The following is a 27559-nucleotide window of genomic DNA, read 5'->3' as shown; positions in this document are numbered from 1 at the left end:
AGCTTGCCAGCAAGCAAAACAGTCGGTGGGTTGCCCAGGAGGCAGCAGGGTCGCAGCAGTGTCAGTGGAGGCAAACGGCCACGGAGTAGAGCACCAGCTCCACTGCAGCCTACCACCACGGCCAGTAGTGGTGCCGGTGTGCACGGAGGAAGTAGCAGTCAGCCAGTGAGGAGTAGCGGGGGCAAAGTTTCCTACTCGGCGGTGTGGCAATTTTTCATCAAGCCGCCCGAGGAAGTAAACGTAGCCGTATGTCGACTATGTGGCCAGAAAGTCAAGCGTGGCCAGGGGGCCCATGTTGGGACTACAGCGTTGCATCAGCATATGCAGCGTCGCCATTCGGTGGCCTGGGAAAACCGTGATAAAGATACGGCGGTTCTGCCTGCCCCAGCCCCCGCTCCATCACCCGCTCAGTTACTTGCTCCGTCACCCGACGTCAATCGCCCTCTATCAGCCAGTCAAGGCTCCAACACCTCTGCTGAGGGGAGTTGTGGCTCGTTGGCATCTTCCGCTCGTTCAGATGCTCCTTCTCCTGCTACTCCTCTTCACGGATTCCGTCAGCAGTCTTTCTTGGAATCCGTTTCCAAGAGACAACAGTTTGCGAGCACGCACCCGACGGTGCAGAAGCTGAACGTCCTCCTGTCCAAGTTGCTGGTGCTGCAGTCCCTCCCTTTCCAAGTGGTGGACTCAGCACCTTTCCGAGAAATGATGGCTTGTGCCGAGCCGCGGTGGAGAGTGCCAAGCCGGCATTTCTTCGCCAAAAAGGCAGTGCCAGCCCTGCATTCACATGTAGAAGAGATGGTGGGCCAGTCTTTGAGCATGTCGGTCTCTGCCAAAGTGCACGGCAGCGCCGACGTGTGGAGCTGTAACTACGGTCAGGGACAGTACATGTCATTTACGGCCCACTGGGTGAACGTGGTGCCGGCACAGCCACACCAGCAACTTGGACAGGTCACGCCGCTTTTGCCTCCACGTTTGCACGTCCTTGGTCCAGCAAAGATGTCCACCTCTACCACCTCTTCTTCCGCCGTGTCCTCAGCCGCCACCCCCGTGCCAAGTCCCATTACCCGACCGGCATATCACATGTGCAGGGCGCAACGGTGTCACGCTGTTCTGCACCTGGTATGCCTTGGCGAACGTAGTCACACAGGGGAGGAACTTCTCAGTGTAATGAACAGAGAAATCGACAGATGGCTGTCTCCGCGCAAACTGAAAATCGGAACCATGTTGACCGACAACGGAAAGAACATGGTGTCTGCTCTGCGTCAAGGAAGGTTGTGCCATGCGCCATGCATGGCTCACGTGTTCAATCTGGTTGTCAAGCGGTTCCTAAAATCCACCATCCCACTGCAAGACATCCTTAAAATGTCACGTAAACTTTGCATGCATTTCAGCCATTCCTACACCGCAAAGCACACCCTCCTTGAGCTGCAGCGGCAGAACGGAATTCCACAGCATCGCCTGATCTGCGACGTTGCAACAAGGTGGAATTCAACCCTACATATGTTAGACCGCCTCTACGAACAGCGAAAGGCCATCACCGATTTCCTGATGTTACAAGCGGATAAAGGTACTCCCCTGTGTAACTTAGATGTCAGCCATTGGCAGCTCATGCGTGACACCTGCCGCTTGCTCAGGCCCTTTGAGGAGGCCACGCTATTCGTGAGTCGGCAGGACTATGGGATGAACGACGTCATTCCTCTGTTGCACGTCCTGGAACAAATGCTGTTAACAATGGCTGGTCAGGGTGCGGTAGACGTGGCGCACAGATCTCAACGCCACATGACCCCTGTGGGGGCAGGACAGGAAGAAGAGGAGGAGGTAGAGGAGGACATTGGTGCTCAGGAATTATTGAGTGAAATGGGTGGTTTTTCCACTCAGCGGACAGGAGTGGAGGAGCAGGAGCATCTGGTAGAGGAGGAGGAGGAGACAGAGGACCCAGACGCACCGTGGCAGTATGCTGTGGAGATGGAGGCAGGGAGTCCCTCGCATTCCTTGGCACAAATGGCCCATAGCATGCTCGGTTGCTTGCTTAGCGACAGCCGAATAATAACCATCAGACAGAGGGATGACTTTTGGCTGTCCACCTTGTTGGACCCTCGCTACCGTTCAAAAATGGTGGCCTTTTTCACACCTGCTGAGAGGGAGGCCAAAATAAAGTACTATAAAAACCACCTATGTAGTCAGTTGGTCTCTGCCTTTCTGCGCCAACGTCCATCCTCAGACACTGTGGGCCCTGTGCGCTCGCGTTCCGCTGCCATGGCAGCAGGGGAGGGGTGGGGTGGTAGGAGCAGTGGCAGCTCCACCAGCAGCGGCTGCCTCAGTCTGCAGTCGATGACGAGTAGCTTTCTTCACCAGCGCAGTGAGGAAACTACTAACCAGCCGCAGCAGCAGCAGCATCAGGTGGACCTGGAGCAGGACCTCAAACAACAGGCTCGGGCCTACTTGGACAGCACCCTGCCAACCGAGGTAGACAATCCCCTTGACTACTGGGCAACGAAACTTGACCTTTGGCCCCAACTAGCTGAATTTGCCCTTGAAAGGCTGTCATGCCCGGCCAGTAGCGTGGCATCGGAGCGCGTGTTTAGTGCGGCAGGAGGTATTGTAACTCCGCGGAGGACACGACTGTCCACCCAAAGTGTGGAGAGACTCACGTTTGTGAAAATGAATCAGGCGTGGATTAGTCTGGATTTCAAACCACCAGTTCCTGACACAACTGACTAAATCCGCCATGAATCATGCCCCAAACATGTTATTATTTTTAACATAGGCCTCTGTATGGCCTTCAATTTAAGTTGCTTACGCTTCGCCACTCTGCCATGGGCCCCTGTACCGCCTCCTCTTGCTGCTGCCAGGTCCAGAGTGTGTCATGGGTCCCTGTACGGCCTCCCATTGCTGCTGACTTCATCGCCAGACTCTGCCATGTGCCACTTTCAGGTCTCCTTACACTGTTGGTGGGTTCCATTTTGTGATAGGGTGCTGTATGGCCTTCCATTGCTGCTGCCTCCACCGCCACCCTGCGCCATGTGCCTCTGTCGTCTGCTCACGCTGCTGACGGCTTCCGCTTTTTAACCGAGGCTTGTGTTTGGCTTCCGAATACTGCTGCATCCACCGCCACCCTGCGCCATGTGCCTCTGTCGTCTGCTCACGCTGCTGACGGCTTCCGCTTTTTAACCTAGGCCTGTGTATGGCTTCAGAATAATGCTGCCTACACCGCCACCCTGCGCCATGTGCCTCTGTCGTCTGCTCACGCTGCTGCCAGGTCCATACCGATTCATGGCCCCCTGTACCGGCTCCTCATGAACGTGGTTCAGCGGGTTTGCATCACTTAACGGCAAATCGTTGACAAACGCTGGGACATTCAGTGTTGTGCGCATTAAGCCAGACACCAAAGGGCAGCACAGACCTGTTATTACTCACTCAAGCATGGCTGAACAAAACCAGTCTCTACCACAAATTGGACCCAGACCTGCCCAGGGTCTCGTAAGTAGATTGCACGGAGGAGTAGAGTTCGTTATTGGAATTAACTGTGAGGGACTTTTAAACCTAGGCCTGTGTATGGCCTTCAATTGAAGCTGCTTCTGCTCCGCCACTCTGCCATTGGACTCTTGATAGTCGACGACTATCAAGAGTCCAATGGCAGAGTGGCGGAGCAGAAGCAGCTGCAATTGAAGGCCATACACAGGCCTAGGTTTAAAAGTCCCTCACAGTTAATTCCAATAACGAACTCTACTCCTCCGTGCAATCTACTTACGAGACCCTGGGCAGGTCTGGGTCCAATTTGTGGTAGATACTGGTTTTGTTCATCCATGCTTGAGCGAGTAATAACAGGTCTGTGCTGCCCTTTGGTGTCTGGCTTAATGCGCACAACACTGAACGTCCCAGCGTTTGTCAACGATTTGCCGTTAAGTGATGCAAACCCGCTGAACCACGTTCATGAGGAGCCGGTACAGGGGGCCATGAATCAGTATGGACCTGGCAGCAGCGTGAGCAGACGACAGAGGCACATGGCGCAGGGTGGCGGTGTAGGCAGCATTATTCTGAAGCCATACACAGGCCTAGGTTAAAAAGCGGAAGCCGTCAGCAGCGTGAGCAGACGACAGAGGCACATGGCGCAGGGTGGCGGTGGATGCAGCAGTATTCGGAAGCCAAACACAAGCCTCGGTTAAAAAGCGGAAGCCGTCAGCAGCGTGAGCAGACGACAGAGGCACATGGCGCAGGGTGGCGGTGGAGGCAGCAGCAATGGAAGGCCATACAGCACCCTATCACAAAATGGAACCCACCAACAGTGTAAGGAGACCTGAAAGTGGCACATGGCAGAGTCTGGCGATGAAGTCAGCAGCAATGGGAGGCCGTACAGGGACCCATGACACACTCTGGACCTGGCAGCAGCAAGAGGAGGCGGTACAGGGGCCCATGGCAGAGTGGCGAAGCGTAAGCAGCTTAAATTGAAGGCCATACAGAGGCCTATGTTAAAAAGTCCCCCCAGCAGCAGCGTGGGGAGACGACTATTAGTCGTCTCCCCACGCTGCTGCTGGGGGGACTTTTTAACATAGGCCTCTGTATGGCCTTCAATTTTAGCTGCTTACGCTCCGCCACTCTGCCATGGGCCCCTGTACCGCCTCCTCATGCTGCTGCCAGGCCCGTAATCTGCCATGGGCCCCCGTACCGACTCCTCATGCTGCTGCCAGGCCCATAATCTGTCATGGACCCCTGTACCGCCTCCTCATGCTGCTGCCAGGTCCAGAGTGTGTCATGGGTCCCTGTACGGCCTCCCATTGCTGCTGTCTCCATCGCCACACTCTGCCATGTGCCACTTTCAGGTCTCCTCACACTGCTGGTGGGTTCCATTTTGTCATAGGGTGCTGTATGGTCTCCCATTGCTGCTGCCAGGCCCGTAATCTGCCATGGGCCCCCGTACCGACTCCTCATGCTGCTGCCAGGCCCGTAATCTGTCATGGGCCCCTGTACCGCCTCCTCATGCTGCTGCCAGGTCCAGAGTGTGTCATGGGTCCCTGTACGGCCTCTCATTGCTGCTGTCTCCATCGCCACACTCTGCCATGTGCCACTTTCAGGTCTCCTCACACTGCTGGTGGGTTCCATTTTGTCATAGGGTGCTGTATGGCCTCCCATTGCTGCTGCCAGGCCCGTAATCTGCCATGGGCCCCCGTACCGACTCCTCATGCTGCTGCCAGGCCCGTAATCTGTCATGGGCCCCTGTACCGCCTCCTCATGCTGCTGCCAGGTCCAGAGTGTGTCATGGGTCCCTGTACGGCCTCCCATTGCTGCAGTCTCCATCGCCACACTCTGCCATGTGCCACTTTCAGGTCTCCTCACACTGCTGGTGGGTTCCATTTTGTCATAGGGTGCTGTATGGCCTCCCATTGCTGCTGCCTCCACCGCCACACTGTGGCTCCACACTCTGGTTTTGGCCCCGTGACTGCCCAAATGAGTGAAGTGTGCGGTGATTCTAAGATCGACAGCACTCATCTGCATGTCATACTGACTGACAGTATTATTTCTCTTCCCCAGCAGACTCCAAGGGCATTTAAATTAAAGGTACAGTGTTCTGCACTAATATAAAGGCTCTCTGAAGCCTAGAAACACCCTTTTTACACGTTAAATTTGCAGCGAATATATTCGCCTCAAATCGAATTTATTCCGCGAATTTGGCGAATCAGCCGAATCGAATTTTTTAATAATTCGCTCATCTCTAACAGTAACCTCAAGTACCTTATTGATTTCTGTAGCTAGGACCCAGTCAGTTTTAGATACCAACATTTTCAGAGCGGAAACATTGTTGTAACTCAGGTAAACCTGGAGATTTAAAAAAAAGTCATTAAAATGATGCCAAATGATACCAAATGATTACTATTTAGTTAAACAAGGCCTTCAGAGACTATTTAGGAAGTCAATGACTTAGATGCATTGTAATTAATTACAATTACCATATCAGACCTAAAAGTAAGTTTTTTCATATAACTCAGAATGGTGTACAAATACAAAAAGACTTCTATTTTTATTATACTACAATGCTAAAGAAAACATGTTAATAATTCTCGGTGTTAACAGGTTTTACTGGTCAAGTATCTATGGTCAAAATGCAAAAAGTGTAATTATTTCCAACTTGTACTTCGGTTATTTCTAGCCTACTGCTATTTATCTGAATGATCTTGGAGTTTGTAAACTTACTTTCTGAAGACCCCCACACATTTACGTCTCTGAATTCTGTGATCCGTAGTCACTATGCCCTGTGAGTAGGTACTGCTGTGTCACACATTTCATAAAGCCTGCCTTCTGATCTACAGAGGAGCTGAGAGGAGGAGTTTCAGAAGGTGACGTTAGTACAGAAAACACAGCTTGCAGGCAGCAAGGTACCATGGGATATGTAGTCCTTAGAAATTGAATGTAAAGAGCAGAAGAGAAACTGCAAAGTATGCAGGGAATCCAGGAAGTTGTGGGAAGAGATAACCAGCAGACATGCAGCACTCACAATATTAAAGGAGATTTTATAAGTAAACTTATATCGGATTGTCAAAAATAACTATTGTTTGTCTTTTTTTTATAATGCAAATGTTATAAAGTGAAAGTGTATGCTGTGACCATAGATTTTCTTTAACAATTCTAGGTGTTGACAGTTTTGATTGTTAAAATTAAACTCTAACTTTCTTGCAAATAACAAAGGCATTTCACATTTAAGAAACTCACACACATACAGTAACAGCATACCGGCTATATACACATGCAGGCACACAGGAAATGGTGCCTGAGATACATTGACATGAACTTGGGTAGGTGGAATATGTTACAAAGCAATGTACAAATCTAATCTGGCTAAGAAACACCACTCTACAACAAATAAATAATTACAATCGCCTATGGGACCTACCTGATTGCTTGGATCCCATGGAACAGACAGGGGCACCTCTGATTGGTTACAGGATATAACATATTTACTGTTGGTAGAAAAAAAAAAATACTGTACGAAAATAGATAACTGGACCTCAGGGCGAGATAAGGAGAGCACTCTCTATTGCTGACTGATATTTTCCAACTCGTTTATGCATGATCTGACTTGTTAGAAAATCTCTCTTCTAATAAGGAGGGTATGAAAGTGTCAATTGCACTTGCTTGATTCAGTCTACCAGTAGAGCTGCAGAAGAAATAGTCCTGGCACTACAAAGGATGGGCATAAGAGTCGTTTGCAAGTTCTCAGGGAGATATCTGTCTTTCAATGGTTAGCTCAATGCTGCACTTTAATCTTTACCAATCTGATAAAAGTGCTCGACCTTCACACATATTAATTTCATCTTAAACCCCAGCTGAAATCTCATAATTTTTTATCTGTCGATACTTCTGTACCCCACATGTTATATTTGTAACTGATGGGCAGCACAGTGGCTAAATGGTTTGCACTTCCACCTGGCAGTACTAGGGTTGCTGGTTCGAATCCCAACCACAGCACCACCTGCCTGGAGTTTGCATGTTCTCACTATGACTGCGTGGGTTTCCTCTGGGTACTCCGGTCTCCTCCCACACTCCAAAGACATGCTGGTAGGTTAATTGGCTCCTGTCTAAATTGGCCCTAGTATGTGTATGTATAAATGTGAGTTCGGGACTTTAGATTGTACACCCCTTGAGAGTTAGGCACTGATGTGAATATATATGTAAAAAGCACTGCGTAAATTGACAGCGCTATACGAGTACCTGAAATAAATAAAAAAATAAATACATTTTACTGTTAAAAGTCTTAATTTTTTTTATTTTCTACGGAAATGTTGCTCCCTTCCCTCCCGTTCCTTTGTCCTGTCCTGGCAGAGCTGAGCAGTATAAGTACCCTTAGTACAAGTGTCCTCATAGACTTCAATGGCAGAGAAGAGGAGGAGGCTTTCCTGATCAGTTATTACACTACTGAATATACTGGGTTTAACTATGCTACCTTTCAAACTGCACAGTCATAATAAAGCATTTGTAAAGGTACAGTTTTTGAATTAAAATATTCAACGTGTTTTACTTACCTACTCTCTGCAATGGTTTTGCACACAGCGGCCTCAAGCTTCCTCTTCTGCGGTCCCCCTCCAGAGCTCCAGGCATCTCCTTTTCTCAGTGCGCCACTGTAGGAAGTTGCTTTCCAAGTGGCCTCACCTGGGCGCTAGAGCCCAAGTCGGGCTGTGTGCCTCTACTGATGCACGCAGTGCGGCTCGGCCCCATGCTCCACTCTCTACTCAAAGGATTTGATTGACAGCAGCAAGCGCCAATAGCTCCTGCTGCTGCCTCTGTGAGCAGAGAAAGCGTAGAGAGCAGACAGGCAAAGCTCTGGATCAAGATAGGACTCAAGTATAAAAGGGGGATTGAGTGACTTTTTGTATTCAACTTGTACTTTCTGCACTTTTTTGCATTGTGTATTTGAAGGCGGTTGTATGGCTTGTCACTTTTTTTTAATGGTACAGTTGTTACAAAAATCTTCAATTTAAAAAAAAAAAGGGGGGGGTGAGGGGGCGATACAAACACTGGCACTTTTTTTACCTTAATGCATGGAATGCACAAAAGGGAAAAGTACAAAATGTCCAGGCTTTAAAATCACTTTAAAGTGTATTTTATACCTACGGTTTTTGAAATATATAGCCTGTAAAAGTTCTGTTGAACCCTTTGTTGCTATATACCTAATGATCCTGCAAATTACACTTGGCTTCACTATCAAACTGACCACACCAAGCATGGAAGCAGATCCATGCTAGTGTGGTCAGTTTGTGTCCTTGGGATCACAGGCAGGAGATACAGGCATGCTGTGCCTCCATATGGTGTACCTGTATCTCCTGTAGTCAGTTTTGTGGCTACGACACCCCATGTTTAGCCTTGGTGTGTTGCAGTTGCAACGGGTATGAGCATGGACCCACTGTACGTGATGTCACACTATGCCCGCTAGGTTGCTGTAGACATGTCTCCTGTTATGGGGATAGAGGACATGAAGGAGGCTGTGCAATTATGAGACTGCAAGGTTAAGGATAAAAAAAAAAGATACATAAAGTTTGTTTTGGTTTATAGTAAAAGAAAGCTGAGCAAGAGATTTCTATGTGCAGTCTTATCCTTGAGTTTAAGGCTCCATGAACACTGGGCCTTTTAATAACGCTGGTAATGTTAGCTGTGTAAAGTCACGTTAAAACGTGAGTTTTTCGGTGGTTTTTAGCATGTTTGTATTAGCAGTTTGCAGAGTTTTTTTTTTTTACCAAAAATCTTTTTTCTTTTGTTCAAAAAACCATCTAAAAACACTGGTTTGCCATGTTTTACTGCGTTTTTCAGTGTTAGAACATTTTTACAGTTAAAAAAACTCCTCTAGAAACCCACTAGTTCTGGGGGTTTTTTCCAGCCAAAAAATGTTGATTACAGTCTATGTGTGCATGGACACATAGGATAACATGCTAGGGGGTTTACTGGCTGTAGAAAAAAAAAATGTCAAAAGCCAAAAACAGCCGCTGTAAAAACATCCAGTGTGCATGAGGACTAAATCTACTGGGTTCACCAAGACTGAAAGATTATTGGATTAAATATCTATTTAGCTGACTTAATTGGACTTTAAAAGAGCAAATCGTCAATCATGTTGTCAAAAAGTTCCTGAACCCCAATGCTACAGGGCTCCTAATGTGGTTATAGTTATACACTTGAATTTTATAGCCTTAGGACGTTATCAGTACGATGGTCTCCTAGGACTGTCTTTGGGACACTCTTTTCTGCAATGCTTTTTCTACTTACCGATCCAGTCTAATCTTCCTGCGTGCATATGCCTCCCGGTAACGTCTTTCCCCATCCTGTAAAAAAGGAAGTAACGTGTTATGAACATTTAGAACTAAACTTTAGAAGCGGACAAAGAACATGAACCAATTAACTTTAGAGTGGTCCTCGCATGGATCCCATATCTCTATATAAGGCGGATTTCTTACTATAAAAGGAGGTGAAAGCCAAAATTTTCCAGCCTATACTTTATATTTTTAGTTTTGAATAGCGTAGGGAAGGATTAGCACTTTTCCAGTTTGTTATTACTTTCTGTGTCTCCCTTGTAGAGAATGGCCCAAACCATCCCTGTTTCACAGAATGTCACCAGAACAGGAAGTGAGGGAAAATCTCCCCAGTGATTTAAATACAGTTTGTGTTTTTATTGAAAATAATTTCCTTTTAAAATGACACTTGAAAATTGTGTTCCTGATGGCAAAGTTTTTGCAAATTGAAAAAAGGGCTTTTTTTTATTTTTTACAATGTTGCACATTATTCATACATCACTAAAAAAAATAAATAAAAATTAAAAACAAATGGATTATGGTTAAAAAAAAAAATCAATCAATCAAGAACAAGCCAAGAGCAGCTTCACACTGCAATTCTGTGGTTTGGCCGCAGCAGGGTATACCCATGTGTTTTGTGCAGCTAATGTGCATTTTCCCATAGACTTTCTATTAGTTTGCATGTTTTTTGTGCGTTTTCTGAAAGTGCACAAAAGCTACTGCATGCTAGGGGGAAATGGGGAGAAATTTGTTAAAAAGGCTGATTAGGGGGTTACTAATGATTAATAAGGGGTTTAAAAAGAAATACATTTTATTTAAGAAAAACTGAATGAAATAGTAAATACAAAAAACAATATTTTGTTACTTTATATTTACTCAAACGTGCAGACTATGCGCAAGTGTTATTTTACACAGGACCAGCTGCATTTTTACATAATTGACAGAAATAGTAGGGGAGCAATGGGGATTCATGGCAGGGTGAGAGGAGTAAAGTACTGTACACTCACCAGCCACTTTATTAGGTACACCTTGCTAGTACCGGGTTGGACCTTCTTTTGCCTTCAGAACTGCCAATTCTTCATGGCATAGATTCAACCACGGTGTTGGAAACATTCCTCAGAGATTCAGGTCCATGTTGACACGAGTTACTGTTGCCTATCATCTCGAACCAGTCTGCCTATTCTCCTGACATCAACAAGGCATTTTCATCCACACAACTGCAGCTCACTGGATGTTTTTTCTTTTTCGGACCATTCTCTGTAAACCCTAGAGATGGTTGTAAATCCCAGTAGATCAGCAGTTTTTGAAATACTCAAACCAGCCCATCTGGCACCAACAACCATGCCACGTTCATAGTCACTTAAATCCTTTTTCTTCCCCATTCTGATGCTTGGCTTGAACTTCAGCAAATCATCTTCACCACGTCTAGATGGCAAAATGCATTAAGTTGCTGCCATGTGATTGACTGATTAGCAATTTGTGTTTCCAAGCAATTGAACAGGTATACCTAATAAAGTGGCCGGTGAGTGTATGTCTAAAAAAAACTTTGTTGGAAGTTTTTTTAGGACTTCTCTCCTACTCTCAAAGTGATTAATATCCATCTGCATCCATAAAAAGTTATTAGGACAATATGACAAGAGGCAGATATTTGTTACTTTTACATAAGCGATATAATAGTGAAACGTAAGATAAAGAAATAAATACTGTAGTTTACCTACCCCAGGTTCAGGTTTGATGTGAGGTAGAATACAAGGATGGTTATTTTCATCCAGAACCACAAACGTCATAAAAGCGCTGTTTATGTGTCTTCTAGGCACAGTGACATCATGGCAAAATGCCTCCACGCAGACCCCCACCTCCATACTGCAACACAAGCATGTTCACACTGTGAATCTTAACAGGCTGAAGCGGTATACCGATATCTTTTATGATCTATCAGCCGTATTCCAGGACGTAAGGAGCAATTGCAGTTTAAAAAAAAAAATAAAATTACAGTACCCAAGCAACATTCAGTCCATTCACATCACATTTGCTGGATATGCATGTAGCAATATGAATATTTAATTAAATAATCATTTTGATGAATAAATCATGTCTTTCAGAAAGTGATTGCTGTCGTGCGTTGCGGCGCGTTGTGCTGCAGTGCACCTCTTTCAGTGGGGTGCCATTTAGACTGAATAGCACCGCTTCACACCAAAGCAAATAACATGCTGCATGTTTCAGGAACGCCTATATTCCTACAACACAGAAAGGGGAATAGAGCCTTTAACTAGATGTTTTCCAAACACAGTGATTTATACACCCTTTAACAAAATATTTATTTGTAAAATAATGATTGTATAGAAACAAACAACAAAAACCCACCAGTTTTGCCATCCGCCCTATAGCAGAAGTACTGCTACAGGGCGGCACGGCTGCGCAAAATCACATACGTGTGTGTGTGTATATATATATATATATATATATATATGTGTGATTTGCATTTCCAGGTGCGGGCGCCCTATCCGCGTGGCTTTTGGCGGCTGGGGATGTCAATCATCAGGTCCCGGGCGGGACTCGGGAATCGTCAGCAAAGCTGACAGGGGAGAGACCTGTGTGTAAACAACACAGATCTCTCTCCTGTCAGCATGGATATGCTTCTTTGTATCTCTCCCAAGTAAAAGAGCACACAATGTAAAATCGCCCCAGATATTAACCCCTTCCTGCCCAGTGTCATTAGTACAGAGTGAGTGCTTTTTTATTAGCACTGATCACTGTATTAGTGTCAATGGGGATGTCAGTGGCAGTTAGCTCCCCCCCAGTGTGAGAATGCCCCCTACAGTCCCGCTATAAATCGGTGATTGCCGCCATTACTAGTATAAAAAAAAAATTCCAGTATATATACGCCATTTGTAGACGCTATCACTTTCAGGTAAACCAATAAATATACAATTATTGGGATTTTTTAGTAAAGACATGTAGCAGAATAAATTTTGGCCTAAATTTGTGAAGAAATGTGATTTTTTAATTTTTTTTTATTGGATATGTTTTATAGCAAAGTCAAAAACATTGTTTTTTTTTTTAAATTGTCTGCCTTTTTTGTTTATAGCGCAAAAAATAAAAAACACAGATCAAATACCACCAAAAAAAAAAAAAGCTCTATTTGTGGGGAAAAAAGGACATATATTTCATTTATGTACAGTGTTGCATGACCGCGCAATGGTCAGTTAAATTAACGCAGCACCGTATGGCAAAAAATAGCCTGGTCAGGAAGGGGGTTAAATCCTCTGGAGGGCAAGTGGTTAAAACAAGGAAGGAAATAAAATTGCCCCAAAACACTAAGGGCCCATTCAGACCTAGAAAAAACTGAGAAAAAACTGGTCACCTACCCAGGTCTATAACTGGCTTTTTAAACAGTAAACATGGAAGGTGTCACAAAGTAAAAAATAGGACTATCCAGTTCAACTTGCCAGCCTACCCCAGTCTAATAATGGCTATTGTCGGCAAGGAGCATGGATTAGTATAATTTATCAAAAGAGGGGGATAAGAAAGCCAGTTCAAACTGCCAGCCAGTTAGCAAACTATCAAAAAACAAATTAACCTAAGAACATGCGTTTAAAAACAGGGGTTTAGTTAGCACACATTTGCAAATACATACTTAAGCCACACAGCCACATCACGGCACCCTGAGTATCTGTGGTCCTAACTCTATAAATTTTGAGAGTCCTCACAATGGAGGCACATGCATTTAAATGGATAGAAACAAGGGCAGGTGAACCTGAGGGAGCCCACCCCTCATTAAGGTCATGGGAGCGCACCTGACACCCAGCATGTAGCACAACGGCAGCCAGGGTGTCCAATGCACCCACTGAACCTCCAAAATTAACATACAAAGAAAAAACTGGTCACCTACCCAGGTCTATAACTGGCTTTTTAAACAGTGAACATGGAAGGCGTCACAAAGTAAAAAATAGGACTATCCAGTTCAACTTGCCAGCCTACCCCAGTCTAATAATGGCTATTGTCGGCAAGGAACATGGATAAGTATAACTTATCAAAAGAGGGGGATAAGAAAGCCAGTTCAAACTGCCAGCCAGTTAGCCAACTATCACTTGACTGACATGCTGTACTTTGGACATTAACATACATTGTGGAAAGGCAGCACTTTCATTTTGAATGCGCTACCCACACATCTCAACGCAGATCATAACGCACCTGCAATATTTTTTTCGCTGCAGCGCAATAAAATGCACAGACCGTTGAGAAGTGTTCACACATGCATTGTGGGTCTAGGTGAATTTGGGTTACAGTAAAATGAAAGGCAATGCACTGGGTTCCATGCGTTATTGTATGTTTCAGTATTACAAGACAATACATGGGTTTTGCCATATGTTACCACAACCTACAGGTATAAATTCAGCCATAGAGACTAGAGAAAGTAGACTTTGTGCTTAGGGTACCTGGAAATTAGTGAGGAAATGTATTTAGGGGCCAGAATGGAGAGTTTTGCAGCTTGAAAAGTTAGAATTGTAGTCCCTGCATAACTAGTGACCTGTGGAAGGGCTAATGAAGAGAAGACTTGGAGGAGCAACATAGACATTGATAAGTGATGCAGAAGAGGTCAGGATGGGCTGGAGTGGTGCTGGTCTGTTTGTTGGAAGGCCACATAGGAATGTGTGTTGTAATAGTCAAGCTGGAACATGATACTAGTCATTGAATGAGGAAGGTCAAAACACAATAATCCCCATGCACATATTCCTGAAAATGGCTGTTTGGTATTGCTGGGTGCTGTAGTGACCACAGGCTTGGAACTGTAGACAATCCAAGTGAAGAAACATCACCAGCACACCAAGGATTCCTCAAAATGGGTCCAAAGCTTTATTTTGTGGTCACATGGTAAGGAGGTTTCGGAGCCAGGCAGGGCCCCTTCATCAGGCAATTTGAATGCAGAAGGGACACAATAGGGGGACATCTATTATGATGTTCAGGATCTGTTAAGCTCCAACATCTCTGTCATTTGCAACACTCTTCACCTGCAACATGCTGACTAATGCTTAAAGCGGTATTAAACCCAAAAGGAAAAATGTATTATATTGTAGCTTACTAATTCATAGATATGATGGCTGTATTAGTTTTCTTTTTAGGTTCTCATTCCTTTTATTTCCATCTGGGGATCCTGCCAGTAAGTCTTGTTTTTAACAGAAAATGATCTCTTGCAGATGTAGCATTTAGAGGGTTGAGACAATCCATTTACCACTAGCAGGCATGCTTACGATGAGCAGCTTTTATTCATTCGTGTAAAACTTTTATCCCAAAAGAAAAAAAAATTGTTTATAAAATGTGAGCTGCTGTTTAGCTTCAATTTGTTAGTGTATCTAAAATTGGCTAGTACAACTCTCCCCTCCCCGGATTAACAATTCTGCTGTCCAAAAGGTACCCTCTGTGCTCCTTCATCCAAAGTGCACTCTAATACAGGAGGTGTGTAACTGGCCATGCTGCTGTTTAACCCCCTTCAAGACATGGGTAAAAAAAAAAATCCTAATGCCTGAATGCGATTTTGCAACTTTGACATGTGTTAGTAAAACTGTACATATTATCACAACTACTTAGGGTATCCAGGTGAAATAAATCTTGTTTTTTTTTCCAGAAAACTGGACTTTCATTTGATGGTAAATGTTGCTCTCCACGCACCCTCTGTCACTTTTTAAAAGTAGCGTGACTGTTTATAAAATAGGAGCTGTTGTTTAGCTTCAATTTGTTAGTGTATCTAACATTGGCTAGAACATCTAACTCTCCCCTCCCTGGATTAACAGTGCTGCTGTCCAAAGGTACCCCCTGTGCTCCTTCATCCAGAGTGGGGGCACTCTAATACAGGAGGTGTGTAACTGACCAGATCACCAGATGAAAACAGAGGGGAAAAAGCCTAAAAAAGAAAACTAATACAGCCACTAAATTAGATGATTGGTAAGCTGCAATATTTTACATTGTTGGTTTTAGCTTTAATACTGATTTAACGTTTTTGGTAATGATTAGAACCATCTACTATGTTAGTACTGAATTACAAATGTTCCAAGCTAAATTATTTTGAATTTGATCATTTATGTAGCACTTTTCTCCCTGGGAATGCAAATCGCTTTATCTGCTTTTGGGACAGATGGTGAGGCAGCTATCTTTGGTGTGCTTAGTAGAAGATCACACACTGTGTACCGTCCCCGCGTACCTTCATGCTGTCAGCAGTGCTAACCACTTTAGTGATGTGCGGCATATCAAGTGCCCTGGACTCATAAAAGTTTGTCAAAGCTGATTACAGAATAATAATTGATTGATTATCTTGTTTTATTGATCTACTCAGATGTCTAATATTATTTATGCCAGATTTTTCAAACATAACACCATACAAAGATAGGTTTATCAGTTTATTTGGAGCATCTAAGTTTTCTAAACCGAGGCAATAGACTCATGAGCGTCATAAACATGGTCTTCTGGCATGCTTTATACATAGGTTTCTTGGCCTTTGCCCAAGTGTCATAGTACAGGGCAGGTAAAGTTCACCAGCGCATCTCTCACTACTAATAATACTAATATGAAAGGTAATGATTTACAACAGGCAAGAGAAAGCAGTAAATGCTGCTGTTGCTTAACCCCCTTTATGACGGGGGTAAAACAAATCCTAATGCCTGAATGTGATTTCGCAATTTTGACATGTGTTAGTAAAACTACATATTATCACAACTACTTAGGGCAGGGGTGCACAACTGTGGCTCTCCAGCTGTTGGTGAACTGCAAGTCCCATCATGCCTCTGCCTTTGGGAGTCATACTTGTAGCTGTCAGTTTTGCAATGCCTCATGGGACTTGTAGTTCTACAACAGCTGGAGGGCCACAGTTGCCCACCCCTGACTTAGGGTATCCAGGAGAAATAAATCTTGAGGTTTTTTTTTTTTTTTGGAAAACTGGACTTTCATTTGATGGTAAATGTTGCTCTCCACACACCCTCTGTCACTTTTTAAAAGTAGCATGGCTGTGTGGGTGGAGAAACGACAAGCACCGTCAACCACCACAGCAGATGTACTTGTAGTTTGAATGAACTGTGTGCGCTGATCAGCATGCTCGTAGTTCGCTCACACTGCCTACAGCTCTGCAGTGACAGCCCCTAACACAGGTACGGGCAACAGAGCTGCAGACACAGTGTGCAGGAGCCTGATATTGCGCCTGCAATCTGGTGATCGCGGGTATAACGCTTTCCTGGCTTCGGTTTTAAAAAATTATAAATGCACATATTTTTTACCTGCAAAAAAATGTGCATATATTATTTTTACTGTAAAGGTGAACTTAGCCTTTAAACCTACCTAAAATACACTGACCCTGAGCTATGACCTTGAGTTTTGACCCTAATCATAACCTAAATCAAACACTGATCTAGTTATTTTTTTTTTGTTTGTTTCAAATGTATCTTTTTCTCCGTTTTAGAGGAGAAATAAAACACAGGGGCAGGCTGTACAGTGACTGATTTTTTTTCGCGGAGGTGCGCAAAAACAAAAACCCAATAAGTGTACAAAAAAGGTGCAATTGCAAAAACACCAACACAAAAAAGTGCACTTAGGGGTTTGCTTTTAATTCACCCTCTCCGAAAGGGGTAGGACCTCTACCCCGAACCCTCGGGGTGCAAGGCTCCTGACAGGGACAAAGAGTTTCTGACATGGTCCACCTGACTAATAAGCCTGGTGGACCCCTTACCTTGAAATCAGCCAAAACCGACCACCAAGCACTTGGTCGAGGGGCTCTCCCTAAGAGAGACTTCCCAGGGATCGGGGGAGGAAAGAACCTATGGGCCACACATCCTCCCCCTAGACGTCAAGGCAGGCCCGAGGAACCACTTGATGTCTCCCAAGAAGTATGTAGAGACCATAGCTGGGGATTATGGGGACTTTTTTCTGGTTGATCACTCTTGTAAAAAAATCTCAGTTTGTATTATATTTTCCTAGCTGATTGCTTTTGTTCTCCTTACATGAAGATTGAGTCAGGGGTATCCGCTCATCTATTTTAAGTATTTGACTGTCTAAAGCCAGCCATAGACGGAGCAATTTTCTTTCAGAAAGAAAATCGCTTGGATTTCCCCATTAACACAACCAGTATTGATAGCGGAATCCCTCCCGCCATTGCTTTTTCCCAGCAGTGGGGGTGGGGGGAGTCGTCCTGCTGGTAAAACACAGAGATTAATGATAGGGGCTCCAATAGCCACTAGCAACAATCGCATATAAAATCTGACAGGCTGGTTGTACCAAAGTTGATCGATAGATCGATCAACTTAGGTACATTCAACTTGCTCATACATGGTTTGACTCTCGGTAAGTCGTGTCGAACTGTCTATGGCTGGCTTAACACACCACAGGAGTCGCACCAATGCTGGCAGAGTGAAAGGGATGGAACAGAGAACCAGTACATCAGTTTTTGCTTTTGGGCTTTTAATGAAGAAAACAGGTTTACTCGATCCTGACCTTAAACTAACCTTTAAGTTGACCATTCTGCCTCCCTTTGGACAGAGTGGAAAAGGATTAGAACCCCTGTCAGTTATTGCTCTTTGTGCCCCCATTAGGGAGATTCACCCATTATATTTGTTCTGTTTACCACTATCATTTACAAAGTGAAAGAAAAAAAAATACATATTTGGGTTGTCCCCAGAAAAGAAATAGGAGGGAAAATCTTCCAATAGGGACACTAGTTCTGGTGACTTGGGGGGGAAGGGGGGGGGTGTTGGATTATGACTGTCCCTTACTCTATCCAAAATGAAAAAAAAAAAATTTTGCCTATAGTTCTACATTACAAATTGACCTTTCACAGCATTTAAACTGTACATAAACCCCAACAATCGACTTTTCTTATTTGGCCCAATTTGGACTGTTAAGATAAGTTAATGAAGTGGTCATGTATGGGAGGAGAGGTTGTACTCTCAAATTTGATAAAGTTTTGAATATGGGTTAGAGGGGAGTGGGAGGGAGGTATGGTTAAAAGTTAAGCCTAGTACTTAACGATCAGAAAATCTTAAGAAACATACCGCTTCAGAAGCGATCATACAATAATATGATCGTTAGTACACAGCTTTCGTCCAAAATTATTTGAAAGGACAAGCATGAGAATTTTTCCTATACAATACCAGATCGTATGTTTTTCGCTTAGTCAGCACAGTTTTTGTTCAAAAATACAATACAAATACAATACATTACATCACTTCCAAATTTTTATTCTGTCGTACAAGAATTTGTACCCTCTTCATTTTCGATAAGAGACTAGCATGCAAAAAAAAAAAAAAGAATGACAATCATTCGTCTGGTATTCTCATTATGTTTCTGGGGCTTTAGTCTCTGGTCTGAGTGGGGCTTTTAAGTAATCTTGGAAATCCACTGTATGTTTATCTGACTAATTGTTAGCTATGTTATATATCCTTTGGACTGTCAATGTCAAGCCAATGATTGATATATGTTCAATCATTGGCTTGCTAAAGGGGCACTCGGCAGGGGGGAGGAGACAAGAGTGCCGGAAGGGGACCCGAGAAGAGGAGGAGGATTGGGGCTGCTCTGTGCAAAACCATTACACAGAGCAGATAAGTATAGACATGTTTGGTATTGAAAAAAAAAAAAACCCTTTACAATCACTTTAATGGCAGCTTTAGAATGGCTTGTCCTTTATGTTCCTCAAAGATGTCTTCCATTACAGTATGTCTTAGAAAACACTGTTTTGCAGTCCTTGAATTTGTAAACCGATAGCTTGCACAACCTGGACAGAAACTCACACCTGTGCAGGTTCATGTTGAAATCTTTGCTTTCTAAAGCAAATTAAACTTCCGCAGATCAGGTTCCAAAGCCCTGTCCTTTGTGTTTGTCTTGTGCAGACAATACAGCAGTTCTTCAGGTTCTGAAGCAGAATACTCAGCATTATAAAACTTTCTACAAACTGGTAAGAGCCAGATAAAAGCACAATTGTTACAAACAATGAGGATGGGTTACAATCCGATCACGCAACTGCAGAGGTGATGTCAGGGAAACCAACATATAGGGGTGCATTAAATAGGATGAAGCAAAGAGAATTGGTGTACAGCAACCTAGAGTAGGTACGGAATGTGCTACTTCAGTAGGTCTGAATAGACTGCACTGTTGAATGTTAACTTGTTACTGATTGCCATAAATCATTTAATTTCAAAGCTGATATCCAGATACTTGCTATGGGATAGTAAAGTGTTTTTCTGGTACCAGATATCCAAGACCAGTACATAAAAAAAAAGATTTGGCAAGTACGGTAATAATAAAATCATAGAAAAAGGAACAAAGTCAAAGTGGAAACTCACGCAGGGGTCCATAAACCAACAAGTTTGGTCAACAGTGGTATAACAACGTGTAGAGATCAGGGGACAATGCTACACAAAATAGAATTAGCTTCATAAGGCATGGTAGTATAAACTGGTAAAAGTCATGCACCCTAGCCCAAGACCCGTATGATTAAGGTCACATGCACTAAAAAGAAAGCGGAAAATATGAGGACTGTCCAGTCCCTGTTCGCTACCGCCAAACGTGAGAGAACCCTGCCCCGCCGTATTTTATTGCTACATTAAAAAGCGGATGTTGTTCTCCACTAGGATATCAACACCAGTGACAGTGGGGGGGATCATCCCCTAAAAGTAAAAGGCAGAAAAAAGTGAAGTAGCAGAGAAGGAGAAAAAAAAGTGGGGGAGAATGAAAGAGAGGGAACAGGGAGAAGGAGGGAGGAGATTTGCCACAGGGAAGTATAGGTCATAATAATCTACTCCACTGGTAAACCCCAAGAGGGGAGCAGCAAACCTCACAATCAAATATGAGCCAGGGCTGCCAGATCAAGAGAAATTTGTCATCTGTCCTCCAGTGAAGTGTTTTTTAAAATGTGGAACTAGCAACACTGGTGTAAAAAAACAAACTTACAAAAATAACATAACTCTTGTGCAGGGGCGGACTGACCATTTGGAAACTCGGGCACTGCCCGAGGGCCCGGGGTCAGTAGGGGGCACCATGAGATGCCCCTGGTACCTTTTTCATAGGCTTTTTTGAGTTTGGGCAAGGACATAGGGGCCCCATGATCCCCTATTGCCCGGGGGCCCCATGAGTTGTCAGTCCGCCCCTGCGGTTGTGCTAAAACTTGAGGAACCATATTGACTTACCCTATGGACCTATCCTCTTGAATCCAGTGGACATTGTGGAGAGGACATCTGCCTATTGGCTTGCTTTCTCTTTCAGAGGGTCAGAAATGAACTAATATGAGATGGAAATGAAGGGAAGGCATGCTACTCATCAGTACGGATGAGCTCGGGCGTGTTCAGAGACTAGACTGAACCCACTTCCCGCCAGGAAGCTGTAACTGATCTCTGCCAATCAAACAGTTGAGGTATTTCTTACCCCACAGCCACATATATAAAAGAGGTACATAGATGAGTGGTTGCTGCCTATGATTGGTGGGGCACAGTGACAGCTTTTACTAGGATCCAAAACACACCTGAGCTCATCCCTACTCATCAGGATGCCAATTGGCTAGTTTTCAGACAAATTGAGGTGTTTTAAAAAAGCGGTTACCCAATTTTATTTACCCCTAAATGTATCTAAAGCCATTTTTTGGTTGGAATAATAAACCGTGTAGTACAGTATGTGTTCCAGTAAGGAGATTTCCATTTACTTTCTGCCCTGGAGACACAATAGGAAGTTAGAGGAAATCTCTCTAAAGTGAGGGGAAATCCCATCTTAGATGAGTGTCCCCTCTATTCCTTTTTCTTTGAGAACTGTAACATTTTGAATTTACCTTCACGTTCTTAATCAGTGACAAAGATCACCAGGACAATTGGAGAGGGTAAATCTGCCCAGTGGGTGGCAAAGACAAATACAAATGAACTTAATAAATTAAAAGGATGAGATTACCACACTAGTTTCTGCAGTCCATAAGAAGTTTTAATCCACAAAAAGTTTGTGCAATAAAACTTCTTATGAACTGTGAAAAACTTTTGTGGCACTCTCAGCCTTTTTAATAATCTCCTTTGAAGGTCCAGTAGGATAACCCGGTTGATGAAGCCTTTAGGATCTTTATACCAAATACTACTATATAACATACCTCTACAGGATTCAGAGCTTCTACACTATAAAATATAGACAAATGTCAATGCTCAAGTATTGAGGGAGACAGAGAAACTGGGCTGAAAGAGCTTTACATTAGCATTGGTCCTGACGAAGCTGAGTGAGATACGCCCATCGGCGAAACGCGTTGACGTCATACGTCAGATACGTCACTTCCGGTCATGCGCACTAGGTGGAACGCACGCTGACCCATTAGGAGGAAGCCATCTTCACATGCCATGAGGCAAGCCTAAGCAGCACAGGCGCCAAGAAGGGGCTGGAACCCGCGGTATATCGGCGGATGTCAGCGGTGGTTCCTTGGCCTCTTTGGCCTTGTATGGCAATACCTATGAAGGACATCTTTTCCGTTCCTATTATCCAGTGCACAGGTGGTGAGTGGACTGTTACAGGACATTAGATATATGGTCCTCTGTCATTATATGACCTATATATCCTACATAGAGTGTAAGCTCTGTCAGTGACTCTTCCACATATTGTCTGTTTTACTACAGGATGGGGACATCATGGTGCTTTTTATGGGAAACAAGACATACCACATGCATTTCAACAGGCAGAAGATCTTTTGGGATGTGTCTTGTTTTTCCTACAGAAAGTGGTGTATAGTCCACATGTAATGGTGAAGAAACCATTTCAAGCAGAGTGCTGCATTTTGCATCCTTTCTTCCATCCTGGGAATAAATGGCGCATATTCTCATCTAAGAGCTCTAAGAAACAGCTGTTGATACAGATGAATGGGCCCCAACCACTTGTGCCGGCACAGGAATGTATTGCATTATACATATGACATTTTTGTCTTTTTTTATACAGGCCTGTGGCATATTGTTCTCCTTTTGACGCATATTGTGCTTGCTGAATTGCATACATGTGATATCCATATCCATAGTATAATTTTTGGATTCCCTGTTTGGGATATAACCATTATGGCAATTGCCGAATTCTAATATTATAATATGTATTATGGTATACCTATGGTATAATTTTTGGATACACCTCCTTTGGGAAGTGTTCACCTATGTGTCTGTGTCTCAGGGACATTAGACTCTTGTAGTCATTTTCTCTGCTGCACATGCATTTAGACCGGTCTTGGTGTTATTTTAATGGTTTTAGGTCTGTGTGTATTGTCTCATACTGAGGTGATGGTAAACCAGGGCGACTGCCCATATGTCATATTTATAAGTGTAATAAAGCATAATTTTTGGAAATTTTTCTGAGTGTCACATTCTGTTCATAATGTAGCCGCTTTTCTGTGAATTTCTTTTCACAAATTCTCCTTTTTGCATGCCTTTTTGGCTACTGAATGGAGACGAAATATTGGGTGATACGATAATTTAATTTATTTTATAACCTCTCAATAATTATCTTTAGCATATGAAAGAGCTTTACGCCTGTTTATTTCCTTGTATTATGTTCCTCAGAGATTTTAAAATGCATTAGCTATCCTCTTTATAGAGATTATCATTTGCTGTCAATGTTGGAGAGGCCTTCTGTCCTTACATTTAGCCATGGAAGATGTCAAGGTGGTGGGCCATATGGTGTGTCTTATTAGGCGGTTTTTAGAAGGGAATATTTGGGGACAATCATTCGTGGGATCATGCAGGCTTAGACTGGACTATACATCAAGCGTGAGTACATTTCTGTATTTTTTACTGCTTTAAATTCATTTTGTGTAGCACCCTCCTAGGTAGGTGCTAGGATTTGTATAGTTCGGGTAAGCATAGCTGTGTTTCTCTGTCTCACAGAGGGACGGTTAGGAACATCTAATTGGGTTCTCTGCTTAACAGAGTGCTGTGATGGATTAGTTAGGTCTGCTCATGATGCTCCAGTGCTGTTTGAGTTTGTATGAGTTCTGCCCACCTTCAGGAAGCTATAAGAGCCTTTCAGAACATGGGTAGGGGCTAGACAAATGAACAGCATGAATATGGATATAGCCCTTGCCAACTGCAGAGGAGGGCAGTCCCATTGCATGCTAGGAGTGGAATTTATGTTCTGTGGGCAATTGGGTTTAGCGTCTTTCCCAGGAGAACCAAGCTAGGCTGGAGGCAGGCTTGCCTTGCCTGGCACTGGCTGCCATGCAGGCCTCAGGTGATTGACCTGAGGGCCTGAAGTTAGAGAGAGTGACCCTGGTTCTACAGTATGCTGACAGAAGGGAGCTGTCTGCCAAAGCTCTGTCTGGTACCACTGGAGGGTTTCACTGAGAAGACTGGAAGGAGGCCAACAGTCTGTCCTTGGGCCTTGTGAGTACTGACATTGAGGAATTAGAGGACTAATGCACTTGCTACCCCCTTGGTGCTTGATAGTCAGTGTGGGTCTGAAAAGGAAAGGGAACATTGGCTAGTGTTCTGAAGAGCTTCTCCAATTGTTGCTACTGCAAAGGACTTTGTTCAGTTACATTACCTTTGGGCTGCCGCAGTCTGTCGTAACTGGCTTGAACCTGATGAGCTCAGCCCTGTAACTACTACTACTGCTAAAGGGACTTTGCTCACTTCTAAACTACTTGCTGCTGCAATTAAAAGAGCAAGTCTGCTATCTACTTTCAGCCAGGTCATCAAAAGTGCTAAATTAAGAGATAAGCTAGATGTCTTCAGTGGAATTCCTACTGAATTCTCCATCCCTATCCCCAGTTCTACAATAAAACTCCAAAACAACATTCCCTAGACTGGTCATTGAAGACAACGAGCGAAAAAGTGTGTGTACCTGGCTGTGAAAAATGCTTTGTGCTTGGCTGCAGGACGAAGAAAGAGGGAAACCTGGGCAAAAATACAGCGGCCCTTGAGGGTAGCACTACATTTGTATGAGGTAGCCCTAGTGGTGTCGTGGTTTCCATGGTTTCTTTTTCTACTAGTTATTTCTTGTGGTGACACCCACCTACATTTTAGGGTTGGGTACCGTCATGTTTATTGAATTCCCCCAACCATTCTATTTTTTAGTAAGATGTGAAGGGAGTCTGTATCTAGGATTTGACAAATGCCTATGATTTTAACTCTTTTGTGAGTATTTTAATACATTGTTAACAAGTTAAAGGTGTAAGAAGGTGTTGCACTAGGCCGGTGTACTCTATTTTCTTTGCTCCTACACCATATAAGCAATATAAATGTTATGACCCCTCACCACTCCAGTATGCTGGTACAAGTTATGCTAGCTATACAAGCATAGATTTTTTTTTGTTCAACCTATGAACCAAACAAAGGAAAATGACCAGATTCTAAACAATTTGGATGGAGGAATCTCCCTGTAGGCTATTGTGTTCTGACAGCTGGCAAACAGGGCTGTTGGTATACCCAAACAGTGACTGCAGCTGATTGGTTGCATTCACTGTTTTGAAGACAACTTCCGCCCAGCTTCTTCGAGGCAGTTGGTGCTGGCAAGGCCGCCCATGGATCAAGTTTTGGCCGTTTCAGCAGGAAACAGACAGAATTCAATCCATGTATGACCAGCTTAAGTATTAGATGAGGGCTAAGGTTAGGGGAAACCACCCCATTCAATATCAACAAAATTGTTGACTTTAGAAATAAATGAATGCTACAGACAACACAATGGCTATAATTAAGGCTGATCGCCGAAACGCATAGGCTATTTTATCTGTACATCTTACTCCTTATAATAAAGATAATTATTCAGGAAGATGAGTAGCCAAAGCACCAACAGTCTGCCTCTATGGGGAATATATCTGGGCATGTAATATCTCTTTTTCCACAACACAAGGTGGATGCTCCACTCCACTTAATTTCACAACTACATATATGTATAGCTTGTGTTTTTATCAAACACTCTTTTTTTTAACCAACTTTGAAGGCTGTCTTAGCTATGTTTACCTAGTCTAGTACCAATGTTAGGCTGCTTAAAGGAAGGGCAGCTGGCAGCCCTGTAATCCAGTATAGGGTTTAAAGGAATGGGAATTTGTGTACTAGTTCCTGGAAAAGATGGTGGAGAACATACAAAACAGCTACAATAAAGCCATAGTAGTGTAGAAAATTGGTATGTGCAAGACCTGTTCATAGCACAAGCCATATTCAAAAACTGCAAATGGTTTGATGATGGTATTTAGCAGAAACATTGGCTTACTGTGGATCTCTTTGTCCAGTGTTATCAGATGTTATGTTTATCTTTACATAGCTAAATACTATTATAGTATAGCTTCCCATCGTGAATATGAGGTTTTCTGGCATATTAAGAAAAAAAAAAACCCTGTCAGCAGACCATTCATTTCAACAACAATCTTCTCTTAGGATTACATGTAAATTTAACATATTTTAGGCTTGTTATTTACATGTAAAAACCTTGTGTGGACATCCAAGAGGCCAGAGACAGATGCTGGGCGCTGCCATCTTGGAAGTGATGTCAACAGCCTCAAAGCTGTCACTCAAGTGTATTCCCTTTCACTCCTTCCTCAGCTGCTATATAAAAGGGTTATGTAAGGAGGTGAGGAGCTTGGCCAGCACAGACAGGATTTAAATACCCACTGAAAGAGGAGAGGGCTATGATGTAAAGGAGGGGTCTGGCTGTGCTGGGGAATAGTCTCTTTCTGAAAAAGTACATTTTTGTAACAAGTTCAATAGCGCACTGTAAATGAATGAAAAATAATTGATGAAAATGCTGCAAGTAAGTATTTAAAGTACTTGATTTTTTTGCGCTTTTTACATGCCATTTTTAAGTTGGAGACAGGGTCTCTTTAATTTAATTATTCGCTGTTTGTTAATGTAAATATCACTGTAACTTTTCTTTTAATGTACAAAATTAAACTACATTTAACAGTTTTGTCTGCAAGTTGATTTGGATATTAGACACAACTTCCCACTTGCCTCCACTCACGTACTGACCTGTCTTTGAAGGCATTATTCACAATAGCCTTTAGAATCAGCCGGTCTCCAACCTGAGAGGGTCCCCGAAAATGGAACATCTCAATTACCTTCAGAGTTGGATGGGCATGACAAAGCCGGCTGTGCAAGTCAAAAAGAAAATAAGAAATTATTATTATTATTATACAATATTTATTGTGTATAAAGATTGGGCAGGTTAAATCGTTTTGGGGAAAAAAAAAAAAAGTACAAATGTTACAGAAAGTACAGAAAATACCTGTTGATCTGCCAGAAATCCAATGGGCTCCTATCTTCCTGCTTCAGCTGATACAGAATTCCCCTTTAAACTCCCAAACAGCATTGTCAGCCCCTACCAGTTCTTTTTTTGTTGGACTTCAGTACCACCACCCTAATCTCCTTAACATAGGTGGAGGTGATCTGTAGTCCACAGGGAAGAACCGGGCAGGGCTGATAACACTGCTTGGGATTTCAATGCAGCAGAATCTGTTATGTAAGCTTTAAACAGGAATTTAGGAGCTCGCTGGATCTCTGGTAGGATCAAGAGGCATTTTTCTGTACTTGCATTGTGTTTAGTGATAAAACATGGGGAAATGTGTATGAATTGATTTTTTTGCCCTAACATACAACGTACATCTGGAAAACAGCCTGAGAAATGGAACTCTACTATCTTTATAGAAAGGGGCTCTTTTGGTAAGAGTAGTTAGGCTGTGGAATGCATGAATCAGTACTGACAAAAACAATATGTGTAAAAGATAGGATTTTAATGCAATTTAAATTGTCGAAAATTGTATTTACAGCCAACTGTTGCCATACTCTATGAGGTGTATTTTTAAAAACTTTGCCTAGCTG

General features: G+C 43.4%; 1 protein-coding gene across 3 annotated transcripts in view; it reads right to left on the bottom strand.

Moving 5' to 3' along the window:
- The window catches only part of ACOT11 (acyl-CoA thioesterase 11), a 103226-nt gene that overhangs the window by 44604 nt on the left and 31063 nt on the right, over nt 1-27559 (bottom strand). For all 3 annotated transcript variants that reach the window (XM_089666571.1, XM_089666569.1, XM_089666570.1), the window contains exons 9-13: nt 26711-26830; nt 11489-11633; nt 9748-9803; nt 6887-6953; nt 5731-5814 (exon numbers count right to left, since the gene is read on the bottom strand). In XM_089666571.1, coding sequence (XP_089522697.1) covers nt 5731-5814; nt 6887-6953; nt 9748-9803; nt 11489-11633; nt 26711-26830 — 472 coding nt within the window. The remainder of the gene's footprint in view (nt 1-5730; nt 5815-6886; nt 6954-9747; nt 9804-11488; nt 11634-26710; nt 26831-27559) is intronic.

This window comes from Staurois parvus, unplaced genomic scaffold (genome assembly GCF_062004578.1).
Source record: "Staurois parvus isolate SC_StPar_1 unplaced genomic scaffold, SC_StPar_1.0 ptg002753l, whole genome shotgun sequence".
Classification (NCBI taxonomy): Eukaryota; Metazoa; Chordata; class Amphibia; order Anura; family Ranidae; genus Staurois; species Staurois parvus.
Note: the sequence above shows the minus strand (reverse complement) of the source record. Positions and strands in the feature narration are given on the sequence as shown.